Below are 16,710 nucleotides of genomic sequence, written 5' to 3' on the forward strand. Positions count from 1 at the left end.
TAGAAAAATCGGCATAGCTTTGATGTTGTTTAGCCTTTATGTATTTTGTTCGACATAATTGATGACTGCAATATATCGGCGAGCCGAAGCTAGCTTTCTTTCTTGTTAAACTTTTTTCACTCGGCTTGAAGGACCCTAACGAAACCCTTTTACCGTTTTACGACCAGATTTGTACGCCGGTGACGGCTAATTAAAAAAAACTAGAAATATGCTAGCAAAATATATCACTCCAGATAAGGCGTGTGTATATGTGGGTCACTTTTGCGAGAAGACAAATGAAGTGCACATTGACGTGTAATTTATTTATGGTCGAAAATAAGCAATTTCGAGGAAAAATAATTATAAATACTAAGAGAGATTAAACTTATAAAGACTCTTCGCCAAATTTGGAGATGGGAGATCCTCCTCCAAATTTAATATTTTCATCTCCCCCAACAATTTCAAATTCATCTTGTTGGGAGCTTTCTTTTGACTTTTTACGGTCAGCTTCTTCAGTGCGTGGTTGTGGAGCTCTGCCTTTAGTTCCTTTAGTGCGGAATTTTGGAGCTCTCTGCGCAGGCTCTCCTTCTCCTTCTGCTGGAGCCTCACCTTCGCCACCTTCGCCACCTTCGCCACCTTTGCATTCCTTCCAAGCCGCACAGATCCAACAGCACTCCGGAAAATCTACCTCCGTCAAAACAGCAGTCTCAGCACACTCCGCAAATTTAGCCGGTATTTGGCAGCTAAAGATGTTTAGAAATGACATTAAATAACTCCATATAATAAACAAAAATTAAAAACATTTTCACATACTAAATTGAAAATGGGACTTTTGTTATGATAAGTTCATTTGGATACTTAGTTCTAGTTGAATTCGTATCTAAACAAAAATGTTTTGAACTATCAACTTAACCAGTGAGTCTTTTAAAAAGATTTAAAGATTTCAAGAATGGTATTCCCGCTATTTTTGTGTTGATATAAGTTGAAAACTTTTTACACTTACAAGTGAACGAAGGCATCTCCTTCTGTGCTGTGGCACGAAATAGCTCCACAGGATTTGTCATCCTGTTCAGTATCACCCACAGCCATTTCAGCACCTTTGGGAGATTTGCAACCGTTCGCTGAAAGAAATCTTAAGGTGCTGCGGTGATTTTAGGTATATATATTTCCTTTTTATACCTCCTTTTTCCAGCTTTATGTAGTGCACCAAGGCACTCGAGCAGGAGCAACTGAACATCCAGACAGTCACTATTAGGAGGTTCTTCATCTCAGTTGGAGTGTTGGAATCAGTTTGGGATCTACTCCCTATATCTGGGCCTTTTATAGGACTTACATTGTGACACCCGATCCCATGTACGTACACCTGCCTCGTTTGGAGCTTAATGGAACTTAATGTTTACCGCTTCTATAATACAATGTTTATGTCTTGGGAAAGGGAACGGAGGATCATTTTTAATACATCGGAAAGTATGGTAAGGGAAATAAACAAAGTCAGATTGTAAAAAAATGTATATATAACTATAAGAAACGATAACCGCTTAAGCAAAAACTAACTTCGGTAATTTTTAAATCATAGTAAGTAATTGCCTGTCAACAGGAATAAAAAACTTTTCTCAGCACGTTATGATTTTTATACTTTTACGATTCTTTGTACAAATGTGCTGTTACAAAATCTAATTTAAAGGTTTTTTAAGTGCCCATGACTAATGAGAAAGCCTTCTCCAAGTTTGGCAACACTTTTCAAAAATACAAAAACAAATAAAATAGAAAATAAAATATAAGAATTAAAATATAAGAAATTTAATAAATATAATAGGATACCAGGGCGTTTCCAGCCCTCTGTTTGGCCTCCACCGCGGCACAGGCTGCTTTGTAGGCTGCTGTCTTAGTTTTCTCGTAATCGTCGTGGGCCGCCACCAATTGTTTTTGCAGCGTGGCCATCCGGTTGCGGGCGGCCTCCAGGAGTTGCGTTTTGGCCGCTAATTCCTGCTGGGATCCCAGGGCCACCGCTTGAATGTTTGCCAGGGCCTCTCTGGAGTTCTTCTGCAACTCATTGATGGTCTCGAACTGCTGGGTAGCCGCTTTGGCCGCCTCCACGGCGGCATTCATGTTGGCCTCCGTGTGGTGGATGGCGTTGGTCTCCTCCTCCACCACGGCGCTGGCCTCCTGGACCTCCTGCTCCAGCTGGTCCACCATCATCTGCTTGCCCATCAGTGCAGCCTCGGCTGCCTTGGCCGACTGGAAGGCCTTCTCTGCCAGCTCCAACTTAATGTGGTGGGCTGCAGCCTGGCCAGCCGCCGCTTGGGCCTCACTGGCCGCCTTGGCATCCTGGGCAGCTTTCATGGCTATCGCAGAGGACTTCTGCTTGGGATCTCCTGGCGTGATCACTGCCTTTGCATTGCATTTGGCGTTTGGCTCGCCTTGGCCTTGACATTCCTTTTGGGAGGAATTTTTGCTCCCCGGTTCTCCAGTTCCTCCTCCGGTTCCAGCTCCTCCTGCTCCGTTACCAGCTCCCGAACCCGCTCCTGACCCCGCTCCTCCGACATCATAACGCACATCTGCCTGATCGACTGATCTCACAGATTTTTTGACAGCAGCTACTCCGACTTCGGTTCCCTTAATGGCTGCAAAATCATTCAGGAGCATTCGCGGATTGACCATTCGCTTGTGGAGTTGCCTCTGTGGTTGGAAGGCCAAATCAAGTTAAGATTTTGCAGATCTATTGGATCACTTGCCTTGACCAGGATGTGACTGGAGGTGCAGTGAAAGAGCAGGCGGAGGAGCAGCAAGTACATGGCCAAATATCCTCGCATTCGCATAAAGACAGATGGGCAAAGTATATGTATTCGCTATTGACTTTTTTTAATATCTGTATTGAATTTTATCCCAAAGGTATCTTATTGTAGACATGTCAACTTGTATTTTTGGTTGTATAGGTTGTATAGAAAATCTTCATAATGTTTTTAAGGAATCGTACTGTCGGCGAAAGTTGCAAGGAGAACTTAGGCATAGATTTGAAGGTGGGAGAAAGAAAAATTTGGAAGGAAACTGGAAAGGAAGGAAAGAAAGACAAAAAGAAAAGCCAAGAGGAAAATAACATACAAATATAAACTTTTATTGTTTTCTATGTTAACAACATCAGTAGCCATGAGAGTTTCATTGCTAAATATATTCACTCAGAAATACATTCGATTTAATTTCATTTGCATCTGTTGGATTTAGAGTAACGCCTATCTATTATATCCGTGTAAAATCTGGATCCCAAAAGCTTCCATCTCCACCACAGCCCCAAATATTCGTACTCCCCCGCATTCCGCCACTCAAGATCCGCCTGATCCGTCTATCTCTTGCATCTCACGGATACTAGATGCATTCTAAAGTGTCTGCGTGTGATGAGCACGCGGCATTTACGCGGCATATAGACCCGGACCCATAACAAAGAGAGCAGCGAATAGAATATAGAATGCGAGAAAAAGGCGAAGCACGAGGAGGAATCAAACCATATAGACACGAATTGCTGCAAAAATGCCAGCTATGCTAGAAGTAAATGCTAAATGCAAACTGACGGCTAGACAGAGGTGGACACAAACGAATACGGACGGACTGACGGACCAACGGACGGACGGACACGGGAGACACACTCGCGGACAAGCGGACGGACAGAGAGCAAAAATAGTTTTGGGAGCGCCATTTAAGAGGGAAAGGGAACGTCTCCGACGCCGCCGATTTTTGGTTCACATTGTCTCCTCGGCAAAATGTCAGTCTTAAAAATAAAAGTTAAGTGCAACGCCAAGAACGTATACATTAACAAAGTTCAGTAAAGTTAAAAACAAACAAATTAATTAGATTAGAAGACTAAACATTCTTTTATATTTTGATTTATAAACCATTTACAGATAATGGCAAGATTGAAATCTCAGGAAAAATTATATTACATATATGTATATATTAATCATAATTAACAATTTAAATAATCACTTAATATAATTATAAAATTTGTGAGTCCTTAAAAGAATTAATTTTAAATTTATTTAAGCCGTAAGGCTGATAAGAAATAAATTGGCTTAACCAACTGAAATGTAATGGTTATAGAACTGAAAATTTTAAAGACCCCGAACCCTATTAAATCGAAAAGCAATAATTGTAATCTGAAGTATTAAACTTATTAACTGTAATCTAAAATATTTCATTTATAGTTTCTGGTACGTGAATTAGTTGCATTTTTAGCCCAAAGTTCAGCGGGGTTCAAGAATAGGCAACATCTCACTTTTGATGGGTTTCATGCGCTCAAAACATGCCCGTTTTGGGCAAGGGAAGGGTCGAGGATCGGAGGCTGTCAGAGATTAGAGGCTGTACTGTTTGGCAACGGCTGATAGCGTTTGAAATCGTCGCTTGTCAGGCGGTTCGATTGCATAAGTCACCACAGTGCCCAACTGTGTCAAATGGCACATAAAGATTTCGATTCTGTCGAATGAAAAATAACACCAACTTGCATTGGGAGTATTTAGGGCTCGATAACATTCACGCCGAGGTCACGTCGACTACTCTCAACTGATAACTCTCCGGCTGATTCCGAATCGGGTCCGACCATTTATTTTAATGCCCTATTAAAATAGAATTTTGAAATGTGATTACGCGTTTTCAAAATTCAATTTGCTTATCACCTCGTAATATGACTGTTGCCGAGAGCGCGTAGTATTTGCTGGGTCAAAGGTCACGTTCCCCTCCCTCAGTCGTGAACCTTCAACCCCTGCCAGTCGCAATCGACTGCAGAGATAATGGGCAGTATAATGGGCCTGATTAGCCCGAATCGGGAGAACGGTTTCGGCTTTCAATTGAGTGGAACGAACAGTTCCGCAGCCACGGTTTCCAATGCATCCCGACCAAACGCATCGAAATATTTTTGGGTGAATAGGGGAAGATATTTCAAGTTTGGATCCTTTGGCGATATGAGTTAAAATGAAATTTGAGAACTGTGGAACCAAAACACTAAGAACAGAATGAATTTTGCTAGAAAATTTACCCTTTCAAACATTCAAAACTATTTTTGTATACTACATACAAACACTAAATGAAATACTTATTTATTTATTGTATTCCTGGTTAGCTTCTCAAATATGTAACCCCATCAACTAAATGACTTGTGTCGAGTGCAGTTACTTGCACAGAATTCTCCCTGTCCACATTTCAAGCCCATTATTATAATGCAATCAATATTCCTATAAGAAAACGCTCCAATTATATGATGTCACAGAGAATCTTGATCTTGGACTCAACCTGCTGCGCCACCCAGTCAAGTTGGTCGGACCAGATTTTTCTCGACCACTTCAACTTCAACTAAACCTGGATCTGCCTCAGTTTGCCTCTCTTTCTCGCAAGTAACGGTCGGGTGACAAGCGTAACGAGATGAACAGCAGAGGATGCTGGGGAACCGATTTTAATTACACGTAATCTTTATAAATAGAAGCGGCAGGCAGAAGCCAATAACCGGCGAAGATCCTGGGCCATCCAATAAAAAGTGCAGCACACGAACCCACTGCCAGTCGAATGCATAAATCAATAGGTGCACATATAAAAATTGAAGATGACTTTAGATAGTTGTGCTATTATTATTTTAAATGAAAAGGGGAATAATAAAAATATATCAGGTATTAAGATATTTTGTTTAATGGTTGGACTAAGGTTATAAATTAGATTTCACTTGGTTTTTCTTTTGAATATGTATTGGATCAGCTCAAATCGCTTGTAATATTCACTAAGTTACAAGGCACATGAAATAAATATTAAATAAATAAATTAACTGTATAAATGTTTTTTTGGCTTGACTTTTTCGCAGTGATTGAACTGTGGATGGCAGCAAACACAGATACCAAGCTCACACAGAAGCCGAGAGCGAGAAATGCCGGGACAAGCCATAAATGAGTAATTGCTGACAACGCCGCAGACCTTGTCCAGTAGCCTTGGCTTGGACCTTCTCGGTCGGCCTTCTATGATGGGTCCAGTGCCATTTTGAGCCAGGACCACAGCCCATAAATGTACGCCTAGATAAACAAAATCCAAAATGAACTAAGAATCAAAGGTGGCCTAAAGTCGAATTACAAATACCTTGAAAGTAGAAGGTTCTTAGCTCAATAACTTATCAAGTTAGTTATGATCATTTTAGTCTCTAATAATTTTACTTGAAAAGACTTTTTGTGTCTGATAACTATTGAGTGAGCAGTTTGTTAATAATATTTAATTCCACTTACTTTATTTAAACTAACCAAGAATATTGATTTTTAAAACCATTAAATGCTATTGCTCTGCAGGCCACTTTACAATGTTAGCTAATTCATGGACTTGACCAACAATGTGCTCATCAAGTGGCAACAAACATGCATAATCCCGGCGAGGGTATGGCAATGTAAACATGGCTGGAGTGGAGAAAAGATGAGTATGCCAGGTATTCAATTACATTGCCCATGTCCCCCACTTTTGGCCCCGTCATGATCTCCCCACCTCCTCCGCCTGCTCCGCCACCTCCTGCTCCTCCTCCTTCATTCCGCGTCATTCCGAGCCAAACGAAAAGTTCTGCAGAAAAATACTTGGAGTTATGGAGTTTTTGGAGTCGGCTTCCAGGTAAAGATGCCACCGACTCCAGCTCGAATGCATGCCTCTCTAACGGTTTGGGCATTGCGTTAATGATACTTGTTTGTATCGCCGTTCGCATTCGTATTCGTTTTCCCATTCGCATTCGTATTTGTATTCGTATTCGTATTCATATCTGTATCTGGCTTTTGTCTGGTTCTGCGATGCACACGCCTCATGTTGACAAACTCACTTTACAAACAGTAATTTTTCTCGCTTCATTGGCGTCCCGTCTCGTCTGGAAAACCCCATTGCCCCCCGAAAAGCCGCGTCTATTATGTTTTTTTTTTCGTTCCGTGGTAAGAAGAAGCCTGTAAAGCGAGCGTGCATGTGGTTTGTTGGCCGACTCAAGTCTGCTGCCGCTCGCTGCCAGTTAAACAAATAGAAAATGAAAAGCACAACTAAAAATATTGTTCGAAAGCCGCAGCGGCGGCAAAAACCTACTCGTACCCGCACTTGGCATTTTCATTGTCGCTGACCGATTGTTCCATGTTTGACTTGCTCTACAGTTCGATGGCCAAACGGATCGAGGGGATCAATGGGTGCGGCCCACTCCAAAAGAACACCAATAAAAACTATAAAATAATTGAATTACACCTGGTTGGAGCTCCAAACATATACACTTCTCGGTTTCTTGCCTTCAATTATTGTTTAATCTCGTTTGTGTTGGTATAAGAAAATAGAGTAAGTTGATCGCTAAATGGCTTTGCAAATAAATTGTTTTCTTCAAAAATAATAGGAAAAACTGAAACAGGAGAGATGATTGTTTCTTTTGAGTGTTTGTTTGTTTTTGCATTTGCCTATTTTATTTATTTTTTTTTTTTTGTTTAAAGTGTGAGTATGTCAGCCGAGGCGGCTGCAAAATCTAGAAAATTACATGCAAGCTGCGACACATTATGCGCGACGCGACAATAATATTTCTATTGGCGAAAAACTTCACACTTAATGTACTCTGCAAAGAGTGGATGAAAATAATTATACAGAAACAATGTTCTAGATACTCTACTTTATAAGTTCAACAACAGTTCAATAAGATGTGATTTCTTAGTTTTACTAAATATCTACAATAATAGAATTTTTCTTACCTAGTTGTAATGATACATTTCTCTTAATTAATATCTGAGGGTTATCGTCAAATGAGACTTAGGATTGGTCTGAAATGAAAAGAAATAATAATAACAATGAATATTTAATAGATACTTTTATATTTAAAGATTTAAGGAACTACAATTTGTATCCAGTTTACCAAAATGTTATTTCATGATGTTATATTATTTTTAAAAATTGTTTTGAAGTTAGTATTAGTATTTTAACAAAAATCTTAATTCAGGAGTTTCTATTCCAAGTAAGAAAATGAAAATGCCATTTGACAGTGTGCTTAAGGAAAAGGAACATAAAAAAATATGGAGCATGCCAAAGTCTAACAGAGAAAACCTCGAAAGTAGTTGCATGTGTGGCACACCCCGGGTTTTTTGGCCTTCTGGGGTGCAGGAGGAGTGGTCCGGGGCGGGTGGAGGCGGAGGAGGAGGATGTGGAGCAGGGGGCGGGGCCAGCCAGCAGACGGAGACGCCGACTAGTCAACGCTTTAAGGAATATGCCAGCAAATAATTAAAACATATTTAAAAATAGTTTGCCATATGGATGACGACTGCGACTGCGACGACGACGAGGAGGTTGAAGATGCTGCCCGGCTGGGTGACGTGGTCAGACCGCCTAGCCCCCTCCCCCTGGCACCCCCTCTTGGCAACCCACCCACCCCGCCGATGACAAAGCCAACAAAAAGCAAACAAATATTTGTCTGGCCGTCTACGTAGCTGTGCATTGACCGTACCGCACTTACTACAGACACGCAGATACGCGTACTCGCAGATGCAGATACTAGTACTCGCAGATGCGTCTGAATCCTAACCAGCTATCTGGGTGTATCCAAATGTCCCATCCGCTCTCTTTTGTTCTCCCTCGTGCCAAGTTCAAAATTGTGTGCTCCGCTCTTTCTGCTTTCCCCCCCTTTTTTTTTACGTTTATTTCTCATTTTCCAAAATAAAACAACACGAAAATCAAAAACATTTTCAATTTGTAGTTTTTTGGACAAAAATAGTTGCGCCAGTCGAGCGCTAATGTTATTGCTTTAGTCAAAGTGGCTAAAAAGTATCTGCCAACATGACTGTCTGTCTTCTGTATCTGTAAGTGTATCTTTTAATGTATCTGTATCTCTCGCCGTGTGTATCCGTGCATCTATGTCCAATTTTTTCCTGTTGCGATGCCGCGCGTAGATTTATTTTCATTTTGATTATATTTTTGGCACTTTTTGTTTGGGCGTGCGAAAAAACTTACAAATGAAAACTGTAATATTTTCGACAGCAAACAAATTCCCGCTGTCTGTGTAAAGTTTGTTGGATCATTTATTAAAAGACGCTGAGATCTGAACCAAACACGAACATTTTATTTTAATTGTCAAGAAACTAGTCTGAATTCGGGTAAACAACCTTTAAAATACTTGGTTTACCTTTTAAATCTCAAAATCATTGTTTCTTTATATAATTTTACCAGCTTTTTAAGAAGTTTTCTAAAATAAATGATTTTAATTTGTTTATATCAATTGAAAATTTAATTGGATTATTTTTGTGTCTTATGATGTGTTGCAAAAAAGGAACATTATTTTTGTCCAGCTTCAGTATTATTGTTATAATAAATGTATTTGTAAAATATAAGCTATATAGATGTGTGATTTCTGTATGTTTTGTTAGATTAGAATTAACTTTTAGCGATCGTTAGCGCTTACCAACTTATAATTACATTTGTGAAGTATAAGCTAAACATCTGTATAATTTCTGTTTGTTTTATTAGATTTTCAGTGAACACTGGCACTTGACAATTTTATAAATAAAATTCGTATTGAAATTTAGAACAATAAATTAAACATAGTCAATGTCAAATTTAATTCGTTGGCAATATAAACTCACTTAGCTTCGGTTTGTAGTTAATCAATGTCAACCAGCTAATGCCATCGATCAACTATACTTACTAACCACTAAGTGAAAAACATACCCCGCCCATAGAATCCGCACTTTGTGCTGCACTTTGGCGGAAATTCATTTTGAAAACATGCGGCGGCGACATTTGGCGCCACCTCAAATCCGCCCCCCTCCCCTCCCCACCGAGTCGTTCAAAAAGGGGCGTGGATCAAAGGGGATGAAAGGGGGAGATTGACGGCTGCTGCTGCTGCTGCTTTTGAGTATTCGCCGAGCGTAGCGCAAATCGCGGCACTGTGTAATGGCTAATAAATTACTCAGACAACGCAGAATTACAAATCGTTTTGATTAGCAATTAAAAGTACAAAACAAAAAAAAAAAAATTAATAAATAAAAGCAAAGCGAAAATAAATAGAAAAGCAAACCAGCTGAGTCGAAGAATAAAGCCGAGTGCATCTGGGCCAGGCAGCCGGCAAATCTCTTAATTACTTGGCAGTTTGCACTCGTCGTCGTCGCTCGCTTTCGATGGCAACAGGTGCTCTCGGCGGCAGCGCTTATTAACTCATTATAAAAGCATTTCAGAGCGGTTCGATTTGCTTTTGCTGAAAAGCATTTCAATTGCCTCCGACACTCGCACATTTCGAAATGCGTGCTCGCTGTTATTGCCGATGTTGATTTTGTATGTTTTTTTTTTTTTTTGTTTTTGCTGCCGTGTCCGGCTGCTGCGACCTTCACTTGATCTGCCGCCAGGAAGGGTGACTCAAGCGGGCAAATAGAAATCACTTTTTCCTCCCCAATTAAAAAAATTTTAATCATTTCAATTAACACCAAATCACCAGCGTTTCAAAGCATCTCGACCCGATTTTGCAATAAAAAAGGGTGTACTAAAATGATATAGATATGAACCAATAATGTACATAAATAAAATATCTATCATTTAATTATTCTCTGTGATCAAACTATTAAACCCATGTTCATTAGAACCGTCACTCCATTTGCAAAACGAATTTGTATTGGCTTAAATAGAAAGCAGCTTATTGGCATAATAACAATTTATTAAATCACTGTCTCTTCAGTCCGATTTTTCATCAAAAACTTGAACCAGATCTAATTAGAAATAACTTATAGTTTAATCAAATTAAAATCTATTAAAAAATTACCATTTTAACTTTCTTTCAATATAATTTCTTTAGTTTTTAATAACTATTAATCTTATCTCCACAATTAGAGATTTCTTAAAAGGACTATTTTAATTTAACGACCATTAGGCTGTTATCCGCTATTATTTGGTAGACATTTTAAACTTTTTATAGAAATATTTTATATTTATTTTAATAAAAAAATTCCTGCCACACTGACTCACCCCCGTTTATAAGTGTTTCTAGCTTTCTTTTGCTGCTTCTTGATCTTCTGCCTCATGCAAACACTTTGTGAGATGCAAATTTCATTTGCTAAATGATTTTGCCGGGACGGGCAGATATCTGGGAAACTTGTTTTGCGTGAGCATGCAATTAATGCCCGTCAGCCGTATATTCCATCTATCATAATTTTATTTAGTTAATGAGAATTTTTTCCAACGATTTCCCCCCGGAGGGAGTGCGATTCTCGAAGCGCATTGGCGATTCCACGCTTGTGTGGCTGTTGCAAATGTCACAAAAGTCAGCCTAGTCATGGGGATTAGACGGAATGAGCTGGGTTTGGTCTATAACGGAAGGCCCAGACCTTCTTGAAATTCCGTTGCAAACTGCAGTCAGTAATCGGTGTAACCCTAATCGTAAGGGCTGTGAATAATTCCGGGGAAAATTCCTGAGGGAAACTCAAGCCCAGTGGCTCCAATTACGCATCGATACTTCCGCAGCGAAAACGAAACGAAACGAAATTAAATTAAATTAGGTCCCAACACGAACGGTTCCCACCAACATTCTCGGATATAAATTTGTGGTGTACTGCATATTTCTACCATATGTATACATATGCGGACACAATTGACCGTCGAGCGATATGCGATCCACTTGTCATACTCCATACTTCTCGGTGAGCGGAGAAACTGCCGAGATCAGCTGATTTGCATTTGACGGCGGTCCCATCATGAATGGGGAGAACTTGATATGATATTTCGCCTTTAATTCCTTCACTTGAAAGTTGCCCATTGTCCGTCAATTGAGTCATCGCCATTATCCGTGCACCAGGGTCCAGAGGCCCGATAACAAACAAATAACAAAAGCATTTGGGGGCTACGCTGCGGTTACTGGATACCCAAGCGGATACACAATACCTCCAAACAGAACCGTGGAGAAGGGGAGAGGGGGGCGGGTGGCAGGAACTCGGCTCCCGACAAATGTTTCTCATAAACCACAATATGATATCTGCAAACAGAACATGAGAACTTGAACTTGAACGGCGAAGCAAATGTTGAGGCAAGAGTTCTTTATCAGCAGAATACGACATACTTCTTGTAACCAAGTTGAACTTTAATTAAATAGGAGAAATCAAACTAATTTGTATAATCTTAAATATCCCTGACCTAATAATCAAAATCAAATAAAGAAATAACACCCAAAGAATGCTTTTTTATGTATTTAATACTGTTAAGTTTTTATTAAAAATTCTGTTTTGGATTTCAAGCATTTTATTTAGACTCAAGGCAACTTGCTCATGAGTATGGGTTTGAAATATGTTTTTATTTTGGTCGGATCATAATGTTAACAGTTTTGTAGCTGTAAGAGAAGCCCTTCCACTCTCCCCAAACAATTCCAGAACCGAGAAGATCGGGATCGGTGTAGTTGCCACCCAGATAGGCACCATTCAGATTGCTGTAATATATTATAGTTGAGTATGGGGACCAGGATGTACCACGAAACTAGGATCCTTACCTGGAAAGGCAATCCTTGTACCACCAAGCTCCCTTGAACCTGGCGGCACAATTTGTGGTGCTATTGTCGTTATCCCGATCGAAGGTGCTGAAGGGCTGGCTCAGATGGTACTTCAGGCTGTCTCCAGCCGTTCCACTGTACACGCCCAGTTGAGTAATCGAGTAGTTACTGTACACGTTGCCCACATTGAACAGATCGTAGTGGGCGTATCGCTTTTCTCCCGCGAAGTCCACCATTTGGATGTAAAGTTCCTGAGGTTCGAGGGCTGCAATCTTGTTCAGGTTATTTAGACCGAGGAAGAAGTTTCCCTTGAGGTCACCAAATCCCGTCTGATAGGAAGTCCAGTTGCGGAAGAAGTTCTCTTCAACACTGACTCTCCGTTGAACGACCAACCATCCTTTTCCGGCGATTGTCACATCACAGTAGACCTCGATTATATCGCTTCCCACTTGGATCTTTTGAACACCACTCTTCTTGGGCTTCAACTCCTTGCAGGAGGAGGAGTACTTCTTGAAGGTCTGCACTCCCTCATATTCTCCAATTTCCGCACTGGCCAAATAAATTAAACACAGCGAAAACACGCAAAGCACAAGGCAAATGGGTTTCATTTTGCCGGTTCGAGCTTAAAATGATTTTCAATTGGCCAAGAGGGTTCTTTATATATTAGTTGCTTAATTCTTATCGAAATTTTAGTATTGCCTACTCCTGAAATGACGAAGACGGCAATTGATAAAGCCCTTCTTGATTAGATCGCTTGGCAAATCTGATAGAACCACATTTTGGCAATAGATAAGACTTTTCCATTAAAGTAGTTAGTCATTTCCTAGGGGGGACTTTTATTTCGCATGTACTCGTATTACCTGCAATCTTGAAATTTTGACAACAGTAAGAAAGGTTGTGGCAGGGGTAAGCCCCTTTTGGTTCTTACCACCTTATATTTAAAAGTTATTTAACAAGATGAGTGACATACTATAAGTCTTTCTATAAGAATCTTTAGTTGAATATGAAATCTCTTAGCGTTTATTGCCCTAATACTGTGTTAAAACATTGAGCACTATAACATTTCATAACACTTGTTATAAGAGTATCTTTTCAAACTATTAGCTTGTTTGATTGTCAAGTGCATATCTGTAAGCAAACTACAATTTTTTCTCGGAGATCGACTTCTGATATTGCCAGGGAATACCATACAGTGCATTGCAGACTCGGAAACACTTCGTCGGAGCGGTTCACAAATAGTTACGAACAATCCATTGCCGAAGGGCCACCCATTTCCTGTTTCTTGGCAGTTGGATGCACTTTGGACAAGTGTCAAAAGGTGTCACCGAAGGTGCTACCCCACTCCACCGAATTTTTCTTTTTACTTCTTTCCATTTGTTTTTGGTTTTTGACAACTTTTGGAATAATGTGACAGGGCCTGTCGGCTACCAAAGTTGGCTTTTTGTCTCACCTCCTCCGCCAGACAGCAACTACCATCGAGAGGTGACAACTCGAAAGACAGCAGAAACAAGAGCCACCTACAAAGGCACTCGAATACCCAACTCCCACTCCTACTGGTTCGGTTCCTACACCTATGTATATTCCGTACCCCCAGCCACCAACATATGCCACACCATTATTCCAAGCAAGCAACAAACAAACAAACAAATGAACAAATATTTGCCACAAAGAGCGAGGAAGACAAACGCAAGAGGAAGACGACTGGGAGCCTGAAGAACGATAAAATGGCATTTATGATAAATACATAATACTCCATGTTTACCCACTCATTCAGTAACACATAAAGTACATTGAGAAAAAAATATGTTTTATGGAATTGAATTCAATCCTCGTTGAGACTATTTTATAGTTTCATTTTGAAATATACATATTTTTTGATAGTGCTAAGGAAAACGATCAGTCTAATTCTAAGAAATGCCAAGAATTCTTGAAATGCGATTGCGCTTTTTCAAAGTATTTTACTACCTTATTGTCATTTTCAGTGCATGATAAATAGGCTATAGACGTGTTGTCTACGGCATTTGGCACAGCGATGAGGACTGGAGGCGAAAGAATGGGAATAGGAGTTGGGAACCAGAGAAACAGAACAGAATTCAAGTGTCAGAGTGACAGTTTCGAAATTGATTGCAGCGCGGAACAATTGTGTGTGCGTTTGGCTGATAAATAAGGCAGCTTAAAACCGCCTTAGCCGAGAGCCATTGGGGTTATCTATTAGAGCCAGAGATAGACACTCCGGATAGGAGACCCCTGTTGAGTTCTGTATCAATATCAACTTGTATAGATGATTGACAGGCGACACGTGGTCAGCTCCCTGGAGTTCATGCGCTTACGATTATCGCGATCACGTCGCTGCTCTGGCATAAACGATACTTGCCCCTAGGCCCAACATATAATATATACAAACATACCTAGCCCATTTTCAGTCCAGCCGATGACAACGGAATATAAATTAAGGCTGCAGAATTGCATAAATTCTTGGCATGCCTACGCGTATGAGAAATGAATCGATACCAATCAACCGGACCCAAAGTCAAGTAAACCCAGGCAAAGACCAAAAATTATTGGTAGTACGGGACGCCGCCTGTCAAATATCGCCAAACAAATTGACAACGAGGGGAGTGTGGAACTAACGAACCTCTCGAATGGCACAGAGCAGGAAAATAAAGGAAATTTATGGTCGGGTCTTACAAAGAGAGCACAAGGTGACCAAGGTTTGGCTGCCCCAAACACCTGGGAACTGTCCGAGTCTTGGGCTACATAGGAAAAAATGTTTCTAAGATTTGAATTGGTTCCGGAAACTGGAAAAAGGTTATTCAAATGTGGTTCAGAATAAATTCAAATATATGTAAAAAGGTTTTTTTGTGTAAGGTCCTTATGCGTACCTAATTTTATATGGCAAGTTTAAGTTTCAAGTGCTTTACTTTCATAAATCTAGAAGTCTTATCAAAATATTAGCAATATTAGTAGCAAATGATTTCTTTTTGCATAAGCAATTACAATTTACTGCACGAAGAAAAAACAGAAAACATAAATAGCTATTCAAGTTCAAGCCTTTATATTATAATTCCAATTTATGAGGAGTTATCGTTAAAACTTGTATACAGCGTATATCAAATAAATTTAAATTAAGCCTTTTTTCTATGGAACATATGTATTTTATTTTAATATACAATTTACATTATAGGGAATTGAGCATTTATTTCGCGCAGTGCCGGAGTAAATAAATGAAGTGCCATGTGAAAATACTTCACACGTGCTAGGGCAAAAAACACTCTGTGGGCACAATTTGTGATTGTGGTGCTCGGCTGGCTAGCTATGCTATATAGTACGATTGCCGGATTGCGGGATTGCGGGATTGCGGGATTGCTGGGCTGTTTAGTGGTTGTTGGGTTATTTGGTCTCCATTAGATACAAATCGGCGGTGCTGTTGCGGTTCATTAATTCCGCGGCGTTTGACAAATGCAGCGCCAGGAAACGACAACCAGAAAACCAAGGCGACCGATGGACTGATTTGAATACATCGCTGCCAACGTTGTGCGGGCCATTTGCATTTTTAAACGATTTTCTCATTTGGGTTCTTTGGTTTTCTGTTTTCGATGTATATTTTTTTTTTTTTTTTTTTTTTGCTTTTTGTGGCTTTTTGGGATTTCTTGTTACCGCTTCAATTATGTAAAGAGCGGTTGACTCTTTTTCGTTTGGGGTCGCCGCCTCTTGGGGACTGAACCCACCGCACAGTGATGATAAGGGGAATCGAGTAGGAGAAATGTACTCACATAACTGCACATGTTCCTCTTTTTCTGGCCACGCCCCGTACATAATTCCCGAATGCCTTGGATGAGCAGGGAAATATAAGAGGAAGACTCCCGAGGACACGGGGAGTATTTATTGGGGGCAGGGGCATGTTGTTTTGGTGGCCTGGATAGACCCCCAACACTTATGTATCTGCCCGGCAATGTACGAAAATTAATGTTGGCAATCTGTAAAATCCTGTAAAGCGTAACTCAAACTCGCCATTAAAAACAGCAGAGGAAAACACACGCGAATTAATAAGCAACGGGATGCCCACTGATGGGAACTTGGCCAATCGTATCGATGGCAACCAAGATGACCACGTTCTGGGTCTCCTTGTTCGCGATTAGCTGTTGGAGCCATCCAACTACCGCAATACAATAACTACCAATTCCTCATTAACCAGAGTGGTTCTTTATAAAAATGTATAACATTCTCTATCTTCTCCTCTTGGGTTAGAAATTGTAATT

At 40.2% G+C, this 16,710-nt stretch overlaps 3 protein-coding genes across 3 annotated transcripts; all 3 read right to left on the minus strand.

Annotated features, from left to right (window-relative positions):
- Positions 1-281: 281 nt before the first annotated feature.
- Positions 282-1,260, minus strand: LOC108090527. The gene is made up of 3 exons (XM_017189246.2): positions 1,159-1,260; positions 983-1,100; positions 282-722 (listed from the first exon to the last, which is right to left on the minus strand). Exons 1-3 carry the CDS (start codon positions 1,244-1,246, stop codon positions 365-367), a joined length of 564 nt encoding a protein of 187 aa, XP_017044735.1. The 5' UTR covers positions 1,247-1,260; the 3' UTR covers positions 282-364.
- A 503-nt stretch (positions 1,261-1,763) lies between these two features.
- On the minus strand, positions 1,764-2,905 carry LOC108090525 (glycine, alanine and asparagine-rich protein). The gene is made up of 2 exons (XM_017189243.1): positions 2,715-2,905; positions 1,764-2,658 (listed from the first exon to the last, which is right to left on the minus strand). Exons 1-2 carry the CDS (start codon positions 2,796-2,798, stop codon positions 1,780-1,782), a joined length of 963 nt encoding a protein of 320 aa, XP_017044732.1. The 5' UTR covers positions 2,799-2,905; the 3' UTR covers positions 1,764-1,779.
- A 9,262-nt stretch (positions 2,906-12,167) lies between these two features.
- On the minus strand, positions 12,168-13,189 carry LOC108090526 (ficolin-2). The gene is made up of 2 exons (XM_017189244.2): positions 12,452-13,189; positions 12,168-12,391 (listed from the first exon to the last, which is right to left on the minus strand). The coding sequence occupies exons 1-2, from the start codon at positions 13,057-13,059 to the stop codon at positions 12,259-12,261; spliced, it is 741 nt and encodes a 246-aa protein (XP_017044733.1). The 5' UTR covers positions 13,060-13,189; the 3' UTR covers positions 12,168-12,258.
- Between the last annotated feature and the right edge of the window lie 3,521 nt (positions 13,190-16,710).

The sequence above is a fragment of the Drosophila ficusphila genome, unplaced genomic scaffold (assembly GCF_018152265.1).
Source record: "Drosophila ficusphila isolate 14025-0441.05 unplaced genomic scaffold, ASM1815226v1 contig_414, whole genome shotgun sequence".
Lineage (NCBI taxonomy): Eukaryota > Metazoa > Arthropoda > Insecta > Diptera > Drosophilidae > Drosophila > Drosophila ficusphila.